Here is a 21958-nt window from a genome sequence, read left to right on the forward strand (position 1 = left end):
AATAATACATTTACAAAACATGTGTTAAGTGAAAATACATCTGTATTTCGATGTTTTTGTTATTTTGTATAACTCGGTGCTTTATTATGGTTTTTCCCTAGAGTCGCGTTTATTTTGAAAGTACTTTATGGTAGTTCCGGTGTTGTTGTGGCTCACTGTGTTTGCCTTGACGCACCTGAGATAACCTCTGTTCCGAAGAGTCTTCAGGCTGGAGTAAAAGATGATTGCTTCAAGTTTTAGGGACTGCGAGGTAAGTGAGGGAGCTTCAGCGTTACTAGCACAGTAAAGAGAGAAACTTTTTAGCAGAGTGTCCTACCAGAAAGTAAAAGCCTTCCCACGATAGACCGGCCAATGTCTGAGTTGGCGTTTATGTAATTACTATCAACGCTAGAAGGTATCAGGCGTGCGGACGTCACATGAGCTTAATGCGGGGCAAAGTGAAGTGGCGCTATTTCTGCATTCTGAGTTCCTGTGGGAGAGGGAGATGCTCCAATTTCTACCAGAGTCTATAAGGTTTAGCTGACGGTGCATAAGGCAAAATTTTGGAAAAAAATACCTATTTTCTGGGGGGCAAACTATCCTTAAGTTTTTAGTATGATTTTATTAACTACACTTATATTTGGTGTTAAATAAAGTATACATATAGATAGGGCTATAGAAAGATAAGATATAGAAAATAGTTCAAATTCCAGACGAAAAATCACTATAATATTCCTACACATACTGTGTACTCTTGATAGTTTACACTTTTTCGTGTGTTCTACTCTCACAAACCCCAGGCCACTATACATTTCATTTGCATACAGTAATTAACCTCTAGCATTTGCTTCCTGAGCAGTGGGGGAAAGAAAATTAAAAGAAAGTACAAGTAAAAAGTAGCTCATTTAAAATCAAAGTAAAAGTTACTGAGTTACTTTTCAGAAAAGGGAACGTTGTCAGATGTGATATTTCCCATGCAATTCTAGAAGGACGAGAGGACAGAGTTCAAGCTTGATTCATTTAATTGTAAAAATGAGAGATTACAAAATGCACAAAGTAAAGCCAGATTACTCTTCTCGCTGTGAATGGCTCCACAATTTGTTTACACTGGTCCAGTTTCTGTTGCTGATTGAGAGCGACAAAATCTCAAAAGGATGTGATTTAAAATGTCAGCAAAAATGTATTTAAGTAAAAGTAAAAATACTGACTTTAAAAGATACTCAAAAAAGTACAAGTACACAAAAAAGCTACTCAATTACAGTAACAGGAGTAAATGTAATTAGTTACTTCCACCTTTGATCCCGAAGGCAAACTTGTGCACTAGCCCACTGTACCTTCCATAATCTCCCCAGCTCACCTGAATCAATGAGAAACTGCTATACGGCTACAGTATATCTTTCTATGTCTGAATACAGAATTTGCCTTGACATGTTTATGTATTTTGTAAATACTTGCGTTCACAACAGGCGTGGAGGGCAGAGGGTCTTCCGTTGTCCACCAGCAGCAATGAGGCTTGCAAACTGTATGATGCCATACTCACTCAGGTAGCCTAAATACTCACCAGGTGTCTTTTGCTTTCTCTCTCTCTCTCTCTCTCTCTCTCTCTCTCTCTCTCTCTCTCTCTCTCTCTCTCAGTCACACACACACACACTAACATTGCCTGCAGACTGTCTCCAATGAAAGTAATACAAGCTAATGCTAAACTACTTCCCTGTTTTGTTTGGCTCCCAGTATGTGACCTGGCGTAATGATGAAACCCTTGGAGGAATTGAAAGATGCATGTCTGCGATCCAGGCTGCTGATCCGGACTTTGGTAACTGGAAATGTGGTCAAACAAGTAGCAAACTCATGAGACGAGTTGTGGTTCGATTAAGATAAAGATTGTCTAAAGTTGCAAGTAATATGCTCATGTCATAATACTGAATTCCCTTGTTACACCATTAGTGTCAGCAAGCCTAAAGTATCTGCAAATGTCATTCACATTCATACTTAACTGTAAGCTGGATCCCTAGTAGAGACTGTCTGATTTGGACTCAGTGCTGCAGCTGCCTCCTCTGCACTCTGCTATCTAGACTTCCCTGTGCTTGTTAGCCCATTATAACATTGTTCATATCTGGAACAAACCTCAAGTCTGAAGTGAAACACAGTCAATGAGGTGACGTTTGGTGACGTGCCAACTCGTCGTTTCATCACCTCACCAAACCAGCTATTCCTGCTGTTGCTGTCTCGTCAGTATATCATTTATCATCCAAGCACATAATGGGTGATGCCCTTTGTTAAAAGAAAATATGAAAGGCATTTCTTTATTGGAACCAATAGTTCATGAGTCATGGAAAAGCTTTCACTTCCCCCCTCAACTTTTGTTAAAGTTTAACAAAAGTTGAGCAGAGGGCAGGGAGCGTTGACTTCAGCTGAAGGTGTTTATTTGAAGGTTTCTTCCTATTCGGCTGCAAAGCACAGGGAAAACCTTTTACCAGCGCGGCCAATTTGGCATTTAAACCGGTGTGCTGCAGTGACCAGAGGCCAGAATGAAAAGACAATTGTTGTGCTGTTCCTCCCCCTGCAGTTATGGGCCATGTGATCGGCACAGGACTGGAGCTGGCGGGAACGGGAAGCTCCGTCCGGCTGAACGAGCGCCTGGCCAGCGCTGTGAGGCGGACGGTGCAGCTGGCCGCCGCTCAGGACCTCACCCCCAGAGAGAGGCTCCACGTCCGGGCCATGGAGCTCTTCTCTCGCGGGTGAGAACCGGTGTAGCCACTGGAAAGAGGGATAGGGTTAGGGAGAGATGGACCTATGAGTAGGAATTTGAATATAACAAGCCAGTGGTTTGCAAAGTGGGCTCCTGGGAACATGAGAAACAGGATCATTTCACCAACAGGTATTAGATAACACATGTGAATTTGCTTGTTTTAAACATAGTTATCACTCTCAGCTACAATCCCTCACTTACAATGTAGAAAGGTGTCGAATTCCCCCCTATATCAAACATGTTCTCAGACATGACCAAATCAAATATCACAATATTTTAGACTGAATACCTCAATGAGGGGAGTGAGTATTTGTGCTTTTATAAGATATTTACACTCAAGAGCATTTTGAAAATTAGTAATGATCATTAGTAATCAGTAATAGTAATATGGATTTGATGAGCAGGTAAAGTTTAGGTAAAAATTTTACTCAGCCAGAACAGCATTTTATTTCACAATATTACAATAATCAAAATCCCAGACGATATCTAGTCTCATGTCACAATATCGATATTATACGATATATGGCCCAGCCCTAGACATGGGTCCATGAGCGGTGCGCTCACCAGTGGCTCCTACCAGAGAAAACATCAGCTCTGTTTATCTTCATGGAAATAGGCCTGCAAGGGAATGGCACCTGGTCACACCACAGAAAACCACAATGTGTTTGCCGTGTCAGGCGGCTCCTCTTCCTCTTTATCGCTCCCTACGATGTAGCCTCATCATTCTGATCCAGAGTATTCATCTCTCGCAGTCTATAAGCCAAAGACATTCCTCTTTTCATTTTCTCCCACAGTCTGGCCGGTAATATTAGTATTTTATCTTCGGTGTCTTATTTCCCCGTGGTACTGTAGGATATATTATACGGAGAAGACATGCCGCTTCTCAATATTGTCTCGTTGAAAACTGTTATATTTCAAGCTCTTCTTTTCTGATTCCCTTCATCCGAGACGGGAGCGTACTGGTATCTCTGCGATTCTCATGGCAGATGGATTCTATTGCCGCTCGGGAGTTTATTGCTTCACAGAACTGGTACCGGTATTTAACGGCTACTGATGTTCCTCGCAGGAATTTTCCCAAAGCCTGCGATGTGTGGGAAGAGATTCTGCTCGAGCACCCCACTGATCTGCTGGCTCTCAAGTTCGCTCATGACGGCTTCTTCTACACCGGAGCCCAGACCCGGATGAGGGACTCAGTGGCCCGGGTGCTGCCTCACTGGAAGCCACATATGCCTCTATATAGGTACAGAAGATAACACATTACACATCACTTGTTATTTTTCTCAAAAGTAATGAATTACTTGACTAGTTACACTACTTGTGACATTATTACTTTTGCGTTACACCCTAAAACAGTTGTGCTGGGCTTACTTATGTTCATTGGGCCATAAATAAATATTGCAGACCTAACATAGCTCACATTACCAGCAGAAGCAGTCTAAATAATGACAGACACAAAATCTTTCTTTTAACTTTTAATGAAGACAGAGCCTACAGTGTTAAATTCCGACTTTCCGAGTCATGTTTTCCATTTTGTTGGCTCGTTCATCTGCGCTCTACTCATAAATTCTCATATTTCCGACGTGACTTGAAGGCAGGAGAAGACAAGGGGGATCTTTTGATAGATATTATGCCATTAAAGTGGTTGCAAAGGCAAAAGAATGTAACGCAAGTAACAACCCAGATCAGTAACTGTAATATGATTACTGAAATTGGAACAGTAATACTCTGTTACAGAAAAAAGTCCTTTGAGTACAATAATTACCTCCAACACTGGTTATCACAGAACGGGACACATAAATATTCACATTTTAAGACATTCGGAGCACTTAGTGTCATTGAGGTAGGTTGTGCAAGTGACAGTGAGTGACACAAGGATGTGCCAAGAGTGTAAATACTAATATAGCCTTGCTGCTCAGGGTCACAGAGTCAGCAAATGAGAACTTTTATTGGTATGGGTGGGTGGGTGGCAGTTACTTATTGGTGCTTAGAAAGTAAACAGTTGAGGAAGAAGCCGGCGGTGATGGAGCGCCGCCGTCCTCCAGAGCGTAATTCCTCACACGGCGAGGAATTAAAGCAAACACAGCCTCACCCTGCAATCATGCAAATCCTTGATGGGTGAGAACTGGCAGAGAGTGATATTGTAAAAACATAATGTGCTCTTCCACTTTATGTGTCTACTTGAAGTATAGAAAGGAGTCAGCTTATGTTTTAATATTCAAGCCTCAGTGCGATTGCAACATTGATATCTCCAAGCTTCGCCTCTGTGACAGGGCCGCTTATTTATGTCACCACATTCCCCTAGAGAAAAGAAAGGCCCATGTATTATTATTTTTTTTTTTCTCAGACAGTAATTACTTGTGGAGCGATCAAAGGTTAGCGATGGCACTTGGCGCGTGAAGCACGTCACAACAGTCGATTCCAATCTAATGATCGTATCGACTATTTTAAAAGCAAATCGGGGTCTCTTCAACTCTGCCCCATTTATTCACTCTTAACTGTCTTTGTTGTGGCTCCAGGCATGTGGCTCCCCACAAAATCAATACATGCTTATTATCGCCCTGGAAGATGTAATAATCCCATCATAAATTGAACAGGTAGATCAAAGGTTCTGTCTGCCTATATATTTTTGTAATAAGATTTTTTTTTGTATTTGTGCTACCAGCTACTTGAAAGGACTGTATTCGTTTGGTCTCCTGGAGACTCGTTTCTACGACCAGGCTGAGAAAGTAGCTAAAGAGGTGAGATTTTCTTCTCCATTACAGTCTGTTGTACACGGTGTTGCTATTATTGTGATCAGGAGGTGCAATTTGTCTCTGCCTGAAGTCATTTTGCCGTAGGAGTCCAATAGTAAACAGCTCACTCAGACCTTACAGGGATGACTCCTCTCTGCTGAATACTTGATGCAGAAGAAGTCGTCATAGCGACATTAGGGTGACTGTGCAGCAGCACAAGCCAGCCACAATGTCAAAGATGGACAGAAACTGAGAGTTAAGCATGCCGATATTGTTATTTTGGCATTTTCTTGTGGCACAGAAACATCTTCCTTTTTTCTGCACCCGTGCTTCTTTCTCCTTTCTTCCAAATCCTCAGTTTTTCTTCTCATTCTTCCCTCCGTCCCTCCTCCTCCTGTGCAGGGCCTTGCTCTGACCCCAGAGGACGCCTGGGCCGTGCACTCTGTAGCCCACGTCCATGAGATGAAAGCAGAGGTGGACAAAGGCTTGAAGTTCATGGAAAGCACCGAGAAAGACTGGCAGGTACGGTCAATCGTTTTTCTTTTTTTTGTCCCTTCGCAGTGAATTACACTGATTAATCACATGTCATCACCTTCTTACAAGCTCCATCTTGGGCGGCGCACACTGAAATAACAGCACGAGTTGAAATGGCTCTCAGAAAATTCATATTTCAGTTGTGTGTTTGCTTAATTTCAGGGATGTGACATGCTGGCCTGTCATAACTATTGGCACTGGGCGCTATACTTCATCGAGAAGGTGACGATTATAATGAGTTTTCTCAGTCAAGCGCATAGCTGGCAGTAGGAGTGTTTCTGGAAGTTCTATTTATGATATGCTCCCCCTCGGGTTATTTGAAGTGTAGAGTTGATTATATTGGGAGATTAATTTGTGTTTGCATCTATGCAGCAGACTTTATCACCCTTGTTTATCTCTCGTGTCTTAAGTTATTCTGATTTCTCTTTTTCACTCTCCCCTTCTCCGTAGGGACAGTACGAAGCCGCTCTGAACATCTTCGACAGCCAGGTCGGTTAGCGTTGAGAGGTTTCATCAAAACTTTAACGCTATCTCTGTCTGAACACATACAGAGGCCTTTCGAGAGCGATGCCTCTGCCGATACACAGGGGATGCGGAGTAAAAGCAATGTGTTGTGCCCCTGTGAGTTGAGAGGGCACGTGTGAGCAAATGGAAGTCAAATCCATTAGACGATACATATCACATATGGTGCGAGAGCCAAACGCATCTGTCCTTTCCAGTGTCGCCTGTCACATGTGATGATTTATTAATTCAGTTGTTATCCAGAAATAGAAGAGAGAGATGTAAACCTAAGCCACATGTTGTCCTGGAGCAAATTTCGTAATGATACTTACACTTTATTGATTCTTAAACCAGCTAAATTCTTGACTGTTGAACCATTCACTTTGGTGGAATCTAGCAAAAATGTGTTCTATCTCCTGTCATATCTAGTCTACAGTGTTTGAGGTGGATGGTAAAACTGTGTTCCTTTCCCATAAGGTGTCCAGACGCTACAAGACCACTGGAGCCATGTTGGACACTGTAGACGCCTCCTCTCTGCTCTACAGGCTGGAAATGGAGGGTGAGATCCAGTCTGATCTGGGCGTCCACAAGGCCTGTCAGCACTAGGATCATTGTTTTTTTTCCATTCGCAGTTGGATATCCACCATATATCCATGTCCTTTCACTGCAAAAGAAATGCTCATTTTGAATAGTTATACAATCTAGCATTGCCTTACACTCTTTTTTTCTTCCCTAAAAGCAAGTGTAAAAAAAAAATCTCCCAATGGACTGAGATAATTGCACTTGTTTTCAGTGCAAATCAACTGCGTTTTCTTGAATTGAACCGAAGTGTTATTTTCTCAATAGTAGCAGTGGAGTGTTCTGTGTTATTCTGCCTTGTTTCAAGATACTGACACTCGAAAACTCCTGAGACAAGTGAAACTGCTTTGGAAACAAGTGGAATTATATCACCCTGCTGTCTGAAATGTTCACTCGATTTAAGGGAAATTGCACTTTCATGTGATATCTGTGTGTGTGTGTGTGTGTGTGTGTGTGTGCGTCAGGTGTGTGCGTGAAGGACCGCTGGCGGGAGCTGCTCCAGGTCACAGGGCCTCACACGGACGACCACGTGACCTTGTTCAACGACCTCCACTTCCTCATGGCGTCGCTGGGCGCCGGGGAGACCGCGGCCTCCCAGCGTCTGCTGGAGGGCCTGCGGGAGGCGGCTAAGTAAGTTCCTCCGCACCGTTTCTCCCCTCCTCACCGCATACCTCAACACACTTTCAGCGTTACATAAGCGGAGCTGAGCAGGCCTTATGTAAACCTGAGACTGCAAGGAGCGTGAGCGTAGGACGGAGAGAGAGAGAGAGAGACAGAGAGAGACAGAGAGAGACAGAGGGGATGCAATCAAAAAAGCGAATTCGGAGCTGCAATCCGTCACAGAGAGCAGGGCTTTCCCTCTCTGACAGGCGTTGTGCTAGCAGCCGCTGCCCCTGTGGATGTGTGTGGTTGTAATGTGTTCTGGCATCCTGACCACGGGCAGCCTGAGCTCTCCATTTTCCCTCGCACACAACCCACAGAAAAGCCACCGCATTTAAAAACCAGTCCTCGGAAAATGTCATGTTTTTTTTTGGCTGTTACGTAACGTAAAGAACGTCAGCAGAGTTTGGGGGATGAAGCACCTTTGGGGCAAAAGCGGCTCTTGAAAGAGTGAAAAATCAATTCCTCAGTGAGGGATGGAAATTTTCTCCTGAACTCCGCTCTACTTGGAATCATCAGGCAAGGCTCTATGAGATGTTTGAGCTTTGCATTCATTTAATTCCATCACTGACTTATGCCATGTCACGTGTATTACCTTGGTTTGGAAGGTTTGCATAGTTTTGCATAATCCACATTTTGCTATAATGTCATTTTACATACTTGCTCTTGCAGTCAGAGGCAGTGGCAGCCTTTAAGCATTGGCTAATCCAAAAAAGCCTTACAACTGTATGGGATCCTTAGCCTCAGAATAGAGTGAAACCCACTCAGATGATTATGCCTTTCACAGTTCAGTCGAGTAATGCTATAATACCCTTTTCACACTGTAAAATAAAACAAGCGGGAGCCTTATCTGTGGAATTTGTTGTTGATTTTCATAATTAATTTCATCCTATGATGATTTTGGAAAATGAAAGACATTACATATTAGTGTCAATCAGGAACAACAAATCTCCTCAATTAAAAAAAAATATGGCAAGAGCCTAAATGTGTTGAACAGCTAAATTGGAACTAACTATGTATCTTTTATCTCTTCTGCTTTCTGAAACGCTCTCTGTGACAATCCTGTTTAAAAATCTCTATAAATGAACTTACTTGATTTAAATCAGAGGCTTGACCCATTTAGCAGCAATTCAGCTGCTAATCTGAAAAATATCTAAGCAGATCTGGGTGAAAATCCTGCCCGTTTTCCTAGAAAATCTACTCTAGAAAATTGTTTGGCGCTTTCATGTGAATTTAATAAATGTGCAAGCCGTGACTTGGTCTCTTTCCACCCTTGGTGTAACAGCTTGGTGAGTAGTAGATAGATGTGCAAAAAAAAAAACAGCATTACCCTCCTTGCCAAGCAAAGTTTACTCTTCCGTACTTCCGAACTTGCGTGCCAAAAAACACTCCATCTTCTGCCCAAATTTCTTAACCATCCTCCCTTACCGAGACGTGCCTTTTCTTCCTCACCGTACTCTACCTCGCAGAGAGCCGGGGGACAATTACCAACATCAGCTGGCGGAGACCATCGGCGTACCCATGTGTCAGGCTCTGGTGGAGTACGACCAGGGCAACTACAGTGGGGCTGTGGAGCTGCTGCACCCCGTCCGCTACCACATGACGGAGATGGGAGGCAGCGATGCCCAGGTGAGGTCCACAGTGAGGGGTAATCGTGGTTAACCCTCAGCAAACAAGCGACAATTAAAAGCCAAACCGAACTGCAGCTCTCCCAGCCACACTCAGACTTGAGGCTTTACTTTCTCCAGATATCACTGATCCTACTGGACGGTGTGTTCATGTGGAAGACACTGAAATCCCTATTATTGTGAAAGTAGGCCACTCATTTCAGACAGCCGAGTTAGGCCAGAAGTGAAGAACGGGCTGCATAATAACAACTACAGCCACTCGGTCCATTAATACACACATCTATAGAGTGTGTGGATGTACAGCACAATGCATCAATATATGAATAATGGATCTCTGTGATGGATGCTGATGGACTTCATGCATTGTGCGTTAAGGAAACCATCCCTCCAGGGGCAGCAGTGTACATATAACACTAAAAAGGTAGAGGGAATCTATTTTGAGTGTTGCTAGTGTTTTGTGTGTTTCCTAATGGTTTTGCTTGCTGTTGTTGTATTGTTTGCAGAGGGACGTCTTCAATCAACTGCTTATCCATGCGGCCATGAAGTCTGAGAAGAAGCAGCACCAGAACTGGCAAGGTAATGTACAGCAGGGACTTGAAGTCAAACACATGGTTCTGCCTCTCTGTCCAGTACGATTTCAGTCCTGCTCCCAGCTTCTTTTTTCTTCTTTACAAGCTACCGAGGGACTAGCAGAGGAAAAATGATGATCTTGCGCAATCCGTACCACTGGATTTCATCATGATGCTGTATAAGTCACTGCTGGGGCCGCTGCTCGCTCTAGCTCTCTTTGTGCCATGCTCTCTCTGTGTGCCTACAGAACATGAGCTGTATACCCCCATTATATAAGTAGCACACCATGTTACACTTTTATTTATTGATCAGATTAGCCTCTCAGCCTGTAGTCTCTCCGAGTCTATGTTCACGTCTTTGTTCTGTCTGTGTTCTACCGAATTCCTCCAGATGTCTTCTGGTGGAGCGTGATGCTGTGAAGCCCAACTCCCCGCTGACTGATCGTCTGATCCTGAGAGCCCAGGCTCTCCATGGCTAGACTGGCTGCAAGCTGCACAGAGCGGTTCCTCCCCAAAAAAACATCAAAAGCACCAAGACAATCCAGTTGGTCAGATTTTGGACAGGGACTTGGGACTGTTGTGAAGACGGGTGACACTTTCACACTGCCCTCCCTGGCTTAGTATAGGGCTAGGTGCTGACCTGTTTAGCCTTACAAAGCTAACAAATTTGCTAATTCTCACAAGGCGTAGGGCTAAAACCTTGAGGTAAAATAAACCCTGTGTTGCCAATTTGCATTTTGAAAATCCTACAACTCGCATATACATGTAATTAAGTGCTTTATGTGAGTGCATTCTTTTTGCTGATATTGCTGTCATCTCTTTAATCAGTATGGATGAGTGGAGTCTGTTATTTTGCAAATGTTGAAGCAAAGATTGTTTCTATTGCTTTCCTTATGCACACAGGTGATTTGGTGCACAATAACATTCTTGTTATGATGAGCAGTACTTCATTAACCAAATTTTATTAGCAAACATCACATTTAAATATAAATAAATACTTCTCAGAGATAAAATCTTCATGTCAAGATCAATACAAAAGTCATGTTCAAAACCAATAAATATACACTTTGCATGTGATGACTTGTTGTTGATTGGCACAGAGAAGTGCACCACACTATGCCCGCAGGCAACGGCACATTAAAGAATGAGAAATGTACTTAAGAGTTGCCGCGATACAGTAGCAGTAAATAAGATGTCCTTACAGATGTCAGCGGAGCTGAGCAGAGTACTGTTGGTTCTTTTCTTTCCCATCTTCCTCTTCCCCTGTGTCGGGCCGCTTCACAACACTGAGCCAATCTCATCTTGGATCTGAGAGATCAGGATCTGGGACAGCACAATGCCTGCAATCTAGAGGACAGCAGCAGCCACTTCAGATTACAGAGCAGACTCTCAGTGACTGTACAGCCTGTACATCTCAAGGTCCCTCCGGAGGTGTGTTGTAATGCTCATTTGGCACAAGAATGAAATGTCTAAACAATGAGATAAGGCTGCTTGGCCAGCGTTACTTGTTGCAACACTGTAAACTCCCATTTAAGTGATCATGATACACGACTGCTGTCTTTCTAGGTCGTAATTCAGACTAGATACAGTTCGTATGATAGAAGATCCTATAGACCTGAACAGGGAAGCAGTTCTCTCACAGAGATCACCCACAGCTTGACTTAAATTTGACTTGTGCAGACAAAACTAGAAATTTGTAGTTTGATCGTTACTCTAAAAATAGTTTTTAGTGCGAATATGATCCCCATCATCACATGTGGAGCAAAAGAGAGGGAACATCCTCATCAGATTTACTGCACATCAAAGCAATTGGAATACTAATGCAGTTGTTTTGACAGGACTCATGGGTAATTCACACACATTCCCCTCTGTGGAATCTTTGGGGACTCAATCAGACAGATAGGAGAGCGACAACATTTCATATCAGGCTAAAGATGCATAAGCAGAGCTCAGCTGCTCGCTGTGTGAGAGACAGTCTGCAGGGCGACAGTAGCAAAAAATAAGTTTGACAAGTAAGCCAAGTTCTTGATAAGTGCAAATTTGATTTCATGGCCAATCTAAGATTTTGGCATGCATTATTAACGGTAGTTATTGCCATGGGATTTGAGGTGTGATTTGCAGTGCTGTGCTCAGTATGTAGGAGGGAGTAGTCGGTTGCCTCCTTTGTTAGCTATACTACAGCACGTTATCTCATGCAGACTTCTGCCTTAGTTGCACATTAACCTGCACTTTCACTCAAGAGTAGCAAAGCAATAAATTAATCACGTGTGCAGTTAAAGTTTCATATCCCCTGGATCAACAGTGTGCCTTGTTATCTCTGTCTAGGCATATACCTCCATTTTAAGTTGATTTTATTCAAACAGCCTCACATTAACCCTATGTAGGTTTGTTTTGGGTAAGGTAGAATAGCAGATGTATTTTTCCCCAGGGATGGGGATATTCTAAGTCAGGCGAGCCCCAGACTGTGCAGGGCAGTGGCTGGAAGCTCTCCAATTGATGTTTGCATATGGGTTGCTTAAGGCAAGGTGATGGGTCCTGATTGATGAAGTGCTGCTCAGAGTATTTTGCAACCCCGTCCAATGCACCCCGTGAGGTTACCTACGAGGCAGCAGCACCCATCAATATGTTGATTACTACACACTCAATCTGGTGAGCTTCCAGTTGGTACCTGTATTGACCCACGTGTGTGTGAGTGAGTTTACTTGAGGCAAGATGAGACCCGTGTTGGCCCATGGATGTGTAGTGTTAGTAAGGCCCATACTGAGGCAGAAGGGAATGGATGCGTGAGGTTACCTGAGGCAAGGCTAGACCCAGGGCAAGAGACCCCACCAGCAGTAGATGAGACTCGATCCACGTGACGGCTCTGTCTGCACAGCCCACTGGGTAGATTGACTTAGTCGCTTCCAGGTAAGTCTGGGTTTGCATCCCAAAACCGCACATAGTGTTGATCACCGCCTGCATGCCGGATGGGCACCAGCAGAGAGAAAGAGAGAGAGAGAAAGAGATTTAAAAATCGTCCTTAACCTATTGTTGAACTCTTCTCTTCTTTTATTGACAACATAAACCAAAAATATTGGAAAGAGTATATTCTGAGGATACTTTTACAGGCTGCTGTTTGAAGACTTAGTGTTAATTTGGCCTTGACACAGACATTAACTATTGTGACAGCCGAGGGTGACTGTTGCAGAAGCCTGTTGTCTGTAAGGGCTTGGAGGAAGAAAGAGGGAGGGAAAGGGCAAGAGAGAGATAAAATCCAACACAACCAAATTAATTGGATGTGACAATGTAGACTATGTAATTCCTATAATAACCGTGCAGTTGCAGTGCATGGACAGCAGGCCGCAGCACCACATCAATCCTTCTCGTGTTTAATTAATTGATTTTTCAGCCATGTAGAAAAAGGTTGCTGTGAACTGTTCTCTGTCTGGCATGATGTATAATCAATATGAGTGTGATGGATCTACATGCAGCCTTTAGTTTTCTGTCTCCGCACAAACGAGGAGGAATTGTCAATGGTGTCCTGTAAGCTGTGCTGCTGTGTGTGTGTGTGTGTGTGCATTGGGGTCGGTCTGGCATTCTGTGTGCGTCTGAGTCTATGTGTGGGAGTGCAAATGTGTGCATGTGTGTGCAACCATGCATACATGCGTAGCCTACAGTATGAATGTACAGTATGTACATATGCAGTATTCTTATCTGCACACGTCGGTTTTTATGCATGTGTAGGTCCTATACTGTGTGTGTGCATGAGCTCTGCAGAGAAGAACCCACCTCTCCGGAAACAGGGGTGCAGCAGGAGTAAGGTACAGCACAGCGCTCTGAACTGGGGTTCCCCTGCGTACAATTAAAGTACACGTTCCAAGACCAGTCTGTGTAGTTGTTCCACCCACAACACTTGAACTGAGAGAGAGAGAGAGAGAGAGAGAGAGAGAGAGAGAGAGAGAGAGAGAGAGAGAGAGAGAAGAGCACAGGTATATATTTAGAAACACGGTCTTGCACTGTACTGTACATTCTGCCAGTCTGGGCTTCTCCCGGGGGAAAGTCCAGGCTCAGAAGTGTGCCAGTATGTGCAGATGGAAGAGGAACACCACATGAGGAGACCCGCAGGGCACAGGAACTGTATATCGCTCTTAGTCTGTCATGTGGAAAACCCTCGCTGGGGTCAACATAACATACATAAGGCTTACTGCTCTGCGGCCACTGGCTGTGGTTTTTTCCTGGTTTGTTGATCTGACATAAACTGCTGGCTGTGATCAGTTTGGTGGCAGTGTGTGATGTGGCTAGCTGCAGAAACAAGCACACCGGAGCGGAATGGACCGCAGCACCTCTTTCTGAATGTAATCCATCAGGTTCTGCAGATCCAAGTCGTCCCTGTAGTGCACAATGGCTTTCTTCACGAACTTCCCCAAAGCATCTCGAGTCTAAGACAAGAGAGAGGAGAGAGAGGGTGGATTTTCCACAGCACAAAATGACATCGGCACATGTGCGAGTGGGACACGTAACATCTTGTAAGCATTATATGAGCATCCAGTGGGATTCATCTTGACAAGACAGCATGGCGAAGGAGCAGGAGCTCCTAATGCAGTGTGATGGCTGTAATAACATGCTTTAGGATGATAATCAGACCATTCACTCCTTAGAGATCAAACACTCAAACACACATCCCACACTGCTCACCCACCCACACACACACACACACATACACACACACAGACACACACTTATATACTCAGGCATGTACTCACACACACATACACACACACACACGCATTTGAGTGTGTATACTCTTATACACACAGCGCATATGAGCACACACAAAGTTTTAAAAGTGATTTCAGCTGCAGTGGATAATTATTTCAATTTATCACTTAGTTGTCATAATGTGTTAATTGCCATTGGCTTGACAGCATGTTGAATAAACAAACCTAATTTTTTACATAGTGGCAGATGAAATATGTTGCTTTAATGGTATAATGTGTATAAAGTATTGATTTAAATATAAATGGGTTTGATTCAGATATTAACATTGTGTGCTACTATATTTCGTAAGCTCTCAGCATTTATAATTGGATAAGGTCCATTTTATCCATTTATTCTTACTTTCAGGGTATTAGTAAGCGCTTACTGTGCCAGTACCACCCTCTCAGCATTCATAGAAGTTATGGGTTTCATACATATTCATCTTTTAATTTTTCTATTCTCTATTACTTAGAAACAAAGTAGAGTACAGATAATGGCAAGTGTCTTTCCTTTAAAACTCTAAAAACAAAAGGGAGGCATGGCATTACAGACTAAATTCAGATTTGATACATGCTAATAAACCCACTGTATGCTAATGAACTGACTGCAAATTTCATTAAACTTGAAATGAAGTTCTATGAGCAGTTCGCTGAGGGCTTTGTGAATTGTAATTTTGAGTTGCAACTCTTGTTACAACAGGTTATGTTGATAAATACTATGGGCTTTATCAAAATAGAGTGATTTTTCATCATGAATTAGTTTTACGAAGTCATGCAAAGGTTTTTACAGTGCACTCTCCCTCTCTCTCTCTCCCTCTCTCTCTTTCCCTCTCTCTCTCCCTCTATCTCTCTCCCTCTCTCTCTTGCCTCTCTCTCCCTCTATCTCTCTCTCTCTCTCCCTCTCTCCCTCCCTCTCTCTCCTGCTGCCTCCCCACACGGTATGGTGTGCTCGTGGGCCTCAGTGCCTTCCGTCACACCTCCCTGTGTCATTAGCGGCAAAGTCTCCTTGAAGGGATCTGTTGAAATGGAACATTTGGTTCCACTTTGAAGTGCCGAAGCATTTGAATCATTTAGCGAGGAAGGATGCTGGGAGGGTTGTTAAACTGCTCTGTTTAGCAGCAGGCAGCGCGAACGCTGACAGAGAACACAAGGGAGAGAGGAGGAGAGGTGTATCATCAGGCACCAGGCACCTCGCCACCAGACGCCGGTGTCAGGGAACGCTGCCACCGCTCGCTGTTGTCGTTTTATTCTCTGCGGAGCCCTAATGGGAATGTACTGTAGGAGATAAGTGGATACTAGAGGGGGGATCCTTCCCTTCCTCGTAATCTGCAAATCAATCATAGGCTCATATAGGGGGCTCTGACACACACTCTGACACTTAAATCCACACACAACCACGTGTACAAACAGTTAAAGGGATGCATGTTCTCATGCATATAGAAGCGCACACAAGCACATGTACATTTAGACTGTACACAAGCACATACATGCTCAAATGCAAACACACACACACCCTTGTAGGAGGGTAAAGTAGAAAGAAAGTGAATGCTAGAGAGACAGAGGGGCAGTTTCCTTCCTTTCCCGGTAGTGTACAAATCAAACAACACGTTGTTTGCAGGGCTCAGACAAACACACACTGATTTCTACTGAAGTGATATTGTGTGTATGAGTGCGCGCCTATGTGTATATGTATCTGTTTTTGTACATGCACCCATTTTTCTGTGTGCTCCTTCAAAAGTTAAACATTGCTCAGACATAGACGAGGCAAAGTTTTATTTAAGTTGTATCTGTGTAACCACACAGTTTACAAATGTACATCCCAAAAAAGTTGGAAAATATATCACAAAATCAGTGGAGCTCAGGGGCATCCATGGTCGATGGTGTAGTTCACTGTGGAAGAGTTCTGGAGACCAATTCTGAATGATGGATACATAAAATTCTGCCTGATACTGATTCGCTGCACTGCCTTCACATTATTGAAGGCAGTGCAGCGAATTATTATTGAATCACTAAACTAGTATCCTGAGTGCGGAATAGTCGATAAATGCAACAATACCTGATCCGAGTAGAAGAAACCCAGAACTGCTATGGCCAGCTGGGTGAGGAAGACCAGTGTCAGGCTGAAGGAGAACTAGAGAGACAGAGAGGAGAGACATGTTGAAACACACGCATACACACACAGTATGACATACAGGCAGTATCACAACCTACTTTCAGATTTGTTAGTACACATGAGATTTATACAGAAGAGGATTATGTGAAAAATTGATTTAATTTCTGAGATGAAAGTCAGAATTATGAGAATAAAGTCAGAACTTTATTCTCAGAATCCTGACTATTGCCCAGAATTCTGACTTTAATCTCAGAATTCTGATATTAATCTCAGAGCTCATTTGTTTTACCATATGTGGCCCTAATCCTCTTCCGTACGATATAAGATTTGGCTTTGGAGTAATTTGAGGTACTTTATGAGAAGCAAACTAAAGCGTCAGTGTTAGTGATGCGTCTGTTGTGTCTGTTACTGTCTTGAGGAGGCGGATGTTCTCTCGGAGAGCTCCGATGCAGCCGCAGAAGGTGATGAAGAACATGACCACCCCCACCACAATTAGGATGATGGCCGGGTCGATCAGGAACGTGTCCCGCACTGTGTCTGACAGGAGCAGACAGAAACAAACCCTGTTTACATACATTTTCTCCTCCTTCCCTCCCTCCCTTTTTTGTCCCCAGAACAAAAACCCAGTTTAGGTACCTGTTCTCCTTCCTTCCCTCCCCCTTTTTCTCCTGAGACCTCTCTGTTCCTCGCATATTTCTATGTTTCGTTCCCTCCTTTCCTTCCCTCCCTCACACCTCTTCCCTTTCTCCTGTCCTTCATTCCTACTTCCTTCTTATTTCCTTCCTTCATTATTTTAAATCAATAATCTGTTGTGGAATATAGAGTACGATATATAATACAGGCAAAGCTTAAGTAGTGGGATGAGCTAAATCTTTTGTCCGCTCCTCTACAGTGCAACATGGACTTCATGTTGATATACACTTCAGCATGGGTCTTTATTGGCCTCTGCATACAACTAAGTTAATATAATGATGCCAGCAAACAACCTTAAACTCATTGACCCGCTCATTTTAAATGTGTTCATGATGTGTTTATGACACGAGCCAGCGTGACTCAACGTGTGCAACTATAAAAAGGCCTCCATCTCACACCCACACAGCTATAGGAACTGTAATGTATGCAAGCAGCAATTCCTCACAGTTCTCGCTCCCTTGTTTTTTTTTCCCCCCACTGTGATGGCAAAGCAGGAGCCGAGGTGACATTCAAATATAACAAAAAAATATTCTGTTTCAACAGTCAATGACTACAGGCGCTTTCTCTAGAGTTTGGAAAGTGTACTTGGAGAAAGTACGTACCTGTTGCTTTCTGGACCTTAGCATACACCCCTATCGCAACAATCAACAAGGAGAAAACCTGGGGAAAAATGGAAGGATATTCTGATTTTCCATTTGAGAACACCCACATCAGAAAATGAGGAACACAAAACTTGAATCTAATGGCATGTTGGATAGGCTATTGATTTATTTTTTTCTCCTATGGTAGTTTCAGGCCTGAGGCCTATATGAGGAGAACCTTCAGAAGTCAATACTCCTTTCTGCAGTGTTGAACATGAAAGTATTGCCTATCTTAAGCTCTCTGCTAAGTAGAACTTGACCTTGGTTAGAAAACCATGGTTACTGTGTCTGCCCAGCCTTTACTGAGTTTTTTTTTTTTTTGTCGATTATGGTTGAAAGCCTACTATAGAGAATTCTTTTTTTTCAGTGGGATGAAATGCAGAGGCAGAGAGAAGATAGAGAGGGAGAGAAAGAGAGAGAGGTGGTCTGTGTCAGCAGCTTGATGTTTGGTCTTCTTAGTGTAGGTGTTTGAGATGGGTCTTTGTGCGCTGTTGTTGATCTGTCTGAGACTACAGCGCTGTGCTGGGGAAAAGCTTTAAAAATCATTACAGTAGCAACACAAGCTCCTACTGTGTAAAATATTTAACGCCAAAGAAGTGTTGACAACCCACACTATGCATACAATGGATGAAGGAAAGAGCGCTTCACTAATGATGCCTCGAAACAGAGAGAACATCCAGGTAGCACAGAAGAGTGGAGTTGTAAAATGACTGTAGGCTATGTGATGCCAGCCATGTTGTTAGTTGTGTGTGTGTGTTGGGTGTTATGAGATGATGTAAATTCCTCCATCCAGTAACCAGGGTAGATAATGGGTGGAATTAGATCCTCCTGTTGATTGGATTGTCAACACTAATTTTCCATCCATGATTGTTTGTCTCACCTTGAATAACCATCTGCATGGCTTGGCTTTCATTTCCAACCTCCAAATTCACACACATTCATCTGATTGGCAATTGTGTGTGCATGCATGCAATCGTGCCTTTATGTGCGTGTGTACTAAATGCATTTTGTTTAGTTTTGGTAAACGTGTCTGTTCTGTTTCTTTCTTACTACCCAGAGTCTGTCTATCAATAGCTTCAAAGGCTTGTTCTGGATCTTTTGGAGGTCAAGAGGACCCATGGTCGATGGTCTAATTTGCTTTGAAAGAGAATTATCAAACTTTTCCACGCTACGGAGAAAGTGAATTGTTACTTTGAAATGGCTTGCTTTGTCTCCCTCACATTTCTGAATCAATAAACTGTTGACATGACAAGACAATAGCTAACAAAACACAGCACATCGATGACATGTTTTCTCCGGAGCGGCGGTATTTTTTCAAGGTTTTTAAAAGCAATACTGTAATTTCTCTCGGGCGCTTCAAGGTGCAGAAAAGAGGAATATTGGCTGAGGCTGACGGAGCGTGTGCGCCCGCACTGTCATTTGCTACTGTGTGTGTTTGTGCGAATATGTGTGGCAATGCGAGTGCAGTCGGAGTGGAGCAGACGCACAGTGAATGTATCCAGCTCTGTTTTTCAGGCTTTTCAAAGGGATGAATCAGGCTTCTCCTGGTGGATTGTGCGGGGAGGGGAAAGCCAGCTGAACTGAGCCGCGGGGACAGGGGGACAAAGGCCTGATGGATTAGGGCTGCAGTGTTCACTTCTGAGCCCGTCTCTGATAAACAAACACAGCACAGGCCGGGCTGTTTGGCTGGCTGCATTTATTGTTGATTGGCTCCGCGCGCAGTAAGACTAGAGCACAGTCTTTGCAAAGGGCGTCCCTCACTGTGTTTGTGTAGGATTGGATGAACGGGGATATGATGGAGGTGTAGGGACGTCTCGGAGCTCTAGATGTGATCCATGAGCTGAAAGTGGTATCTGTAGTAAGAAAGTGAGTGAGTCAGAGTCTAACTGTGTGTATGTATGTGTATGTATGTGTATGTGTGTGTGTGTGTGTGTGTGTGTGTGTGAAAGCCACCAAGCTGAGCAATGGTGATGGGGGACAAAGACCTGATGGATTGTTTGATGGTTGCATGAAAGTGTCTCCCATCCTTTTATGTCGTCTTCCCTAACAATCCCAGTTGTCGCATGGCCACCCACTCATGAGAACAGCCAACTGTGGAGCTCATGTGTTTTGGGACTGCTTCACACCCACAATATGCAACAAGGACTTAAAATCTGCACCATACAGATCTCGTGAAACAGTGCAGGAGACAGCACATTCAATGTATAGCTGTTGTCCATACAGTAGTTAATGTCTTTGAAGTTGCAGTGTCAGAAAATACATCCAGACTTGATTATTAGCCCTCCAGCAAACCTACAGGGTTGCCAGGTGTTTGATGGTTCAGCATGAGCCAGCACTGAAATGATTTGATTAGCATCCCAATGCACCATTCAACATGTGTTACACTGATGTATGGGTGGTCTGAATGTGCATGTATTACTATTGTAAATCATATTAAAGTACTGTAGGTAGCAGCGGGGAGGCTGGGGTGCTCCTACTGTTTACAGCTTAGGATACTATCTGATTTATATTTCTCAATCTATTATTCATAGGCTATTTTCTTTTGCCTTTATATATTTGTTTCTATTTTTTCCCCTTTGCTTCACAGCAAATATCTCTCTCTCTTTGTTTTCGGAAAGCTACAACTCCCTGATTTCTTAGTGATTTGTACACTCAGAAACATTCAGACTACGCTGCTGTCCCAGGACTGACAACAGCAGCGTTTCTCTCTGTACTGCTTACAAAACACATTCCTTTCAACAGAGCAACTCAACTTACCCAGAACAAGAAGCTGAAGAAGAAGAGGAAATATCTGATCCAGGGGTTGATGAACGAGAACGTCTCTGCTCGGTTCAGATTCAGTTTCCTGTCCATTGTCGGTTACTTTCGTACAGTCCGAGACCCAGAGCTACGGTGACTTTTACTCCAGAAACGCTCCCCAGATCCAGCCCCACCCCAGAGATATTTGGCCACCATGCGACTCAGCAGCTGTGAAAAGAGGTTAAGTTTGCGATGAGCTGCGGGCCGGCTAAAAAAAGGGGGGCACGGAGCTGTGACACTGCCCCGCCAGCGCTGGTAGGGCCCAGAACTGTCTCTGCTGCCCCACGAGTCAGATTACACAAAAAATATCTCTGGCCTGACTGCAGCTGAATGGCGCGAGAGCTTTGGAGTATTGTCGCCCTGTCACTGGTTTGTAGACCTTCTCTCTCTCTCTCTCTCTCTCTCTCTGAGTAAAACTGCTCTCTCTGCTATCTCTCTCTCGCTGTCGCCATTGCCTCAAAGTTCCCAGATCCTGCTGCTGTGTGCAGGTCCCACAGAGGCCTAGCGCTCTAGTTGGGATCATGTCAATAACAGCTTCTGAAAGGCTTGTGCCCCATTCTAGAAAATTTGTTTACTTCCCCTCAGAGAGCCAGTGATTCTCTTGAAGTCCACCTGGTTGCTTGCATCTACAAAATAGTATCAGATCTTCAAAGACAAGATGCACACCTGCAAAGAAAAAAGCAGCTGACAAAGACAAATCTTAGAGGAGAACATCTGATGTTGTTTACTGATATTGTCCAGCAGTTCGTCCCTGTGCTCTTACCGCTGATGTAAATGTAGTGAATTTCAGCATTTCCATAATGTTGCATAATGTTACATAATGCCCCCACTGAATGAAAGAGCAAATAATGTCAGGCCAACTACTGTGTAATGGCACTGAGACGTAAAACTCAAAGTTGGAAAAGCAAAGTTCATCTGAATGTAAAAAAAAAAAAAAAAGATGGAGGCCACAAATTCAGGCTTTAGTATAGTGGTTCTCTGGTTTCTAATGATGGGAAAGAGTTGCTTAGAATTCACAAACGTCGACCGAACTGTCCTTGGCAGC

The 21958-nt window shown here is 43.6% G+C and overlaps 2 protein-coding genes across 3 annotated transcripts; one reads left to right on the forward strand and one right to left on the reverse strand.

Annotated features, from left to right (window-relative positions):
* Nucleotides 1–154: 154 nt before the first annotated feature.
* Nucleotides 155–11165, forward strand: ttc38 (tetratricopeptide repeat domain 38). 2 transcript variants are annotated; one of them, XM_071526405.1, is made up of 14 exons: nucleotides 155–250; nucleotides 1446–1523; nucleotides 1711–1792; nucleotides 2546–2717; nucleotides 3795–3968; nucleotides 5391–5466; nucleotides 5863–5982; nucleotides 6157–6216; nucleotides 6445–6483; nucleotides 6973–7054; nucleotides 7539–7704; nucleotides 9204–9363; nucleotides 9866–9906; nucleotides 10275–11165. In XM_071526405.1, the coding sequence occupies exons 1-14, from the start codon at nucleotides 221–223 to the stop codon at nucleotides 10408–10410; spliced, it is 1416 nt and encodes a 471-aa protein (XP_071382506.1). In that variant the 5' UTR covers nucleotides 155–220; the 3' UTR covers nucleotides 10411–11165. The 2 variants fall into 2 exon arrangements, with proteins under 2 accessions (XP_071382506.1, XP_071382497.1); XM_071526396.1 differs by having other exon boundaries at nucleotides 9866–10383.
* Nucleotides 11166–11209: 44 nt separating this feature from the next.
* tspan33b (tetraspanin 33b) lies at nucleotides 11210–20967 on the reverse strand. The gene is made up of 8 exons (XM_071526413.1): nucleotides 20872–20967; nucleotides 18076–18133; nucleotides 17190–17317; nucleotides 16724–16798; nucleotides 14254–14349; nucleotides 13700–13828; nucleotides 12725–12886; nucleotides 11210–11278 (listed from the first exon to the last, which is right to left on the reverse strand). The coding sequence occupies exons 1-8, from the start codon at nucleotides 20965–20967 to the stop codon at nucleotides 11210–11212; spliced, it is 813 nt and encodes a 270-aa protein (XP_071382514.1).
* Between the last annotated feature and the right edge of the window lie 991 nt (nucleotides 20968–21958).

The sequence above is a fragment of the Centroberyx affinis genome, unplaced genomic scaffold (assembly GCF_046629955.1).
Source record: "Centroberyx affinis isolate AG114_WGS23_722 - 3 ecotype Tasmania unplaced genomic scaffold, CSIRO-AGI_Caff_v1 ptg000111l_1, whole genome shotgun sequence".
Lineage (NCBI taxonomy): Eukaryota > Metazoa > Chordata > Actinopteri > Beryciformes > Berycidae > Centroberyx > Centroberyx affinis.

Bases quoted from the DNA above. Each gene is read 5' to 3' on its own strand.
- ttc38 (XM_071526396.1), top strand. From the start codon at position 221: ATGATTGCTTCAAGTTTTAGGGACTGCGAG. The intron at 251-1,445 runs GTAAGTGAGGGA...CGTTCACAACAG, and splicing joins CAAGTTTTAGGGACTGCGAG to GCGTGGAGGGCAGAGGGTCT. The intron at 1,524-1,710 runs GTAGCCTAAATA...TTTGGCTCCCAG, and splicing joins ATGATGCCATACTCACTCAG to TATGTGACCTGGCGTAATGA.
- tspan33b (XM_071526413.1), bottom strand. From the start codon at position 20,967: ATGGACAGGAAACTGAATCTGAACCGAGCAGAGACGTTCTCGTTCATC. The intron at 17,318-18,075 runs GTACGTACTTTC...TGCTCCTGTCAG, and splicing joins TAAGGTCCAGAAAGCAACAG to ACACAGTGCGGGACACGTTC. The intron at 16,799-17,189 runs GTAACAGACACA...CTGTCTCTCTAG, and splicing joins ACATCCGCCTCCTCAAGACA to TTCTCCTTCAGCCTGACACT.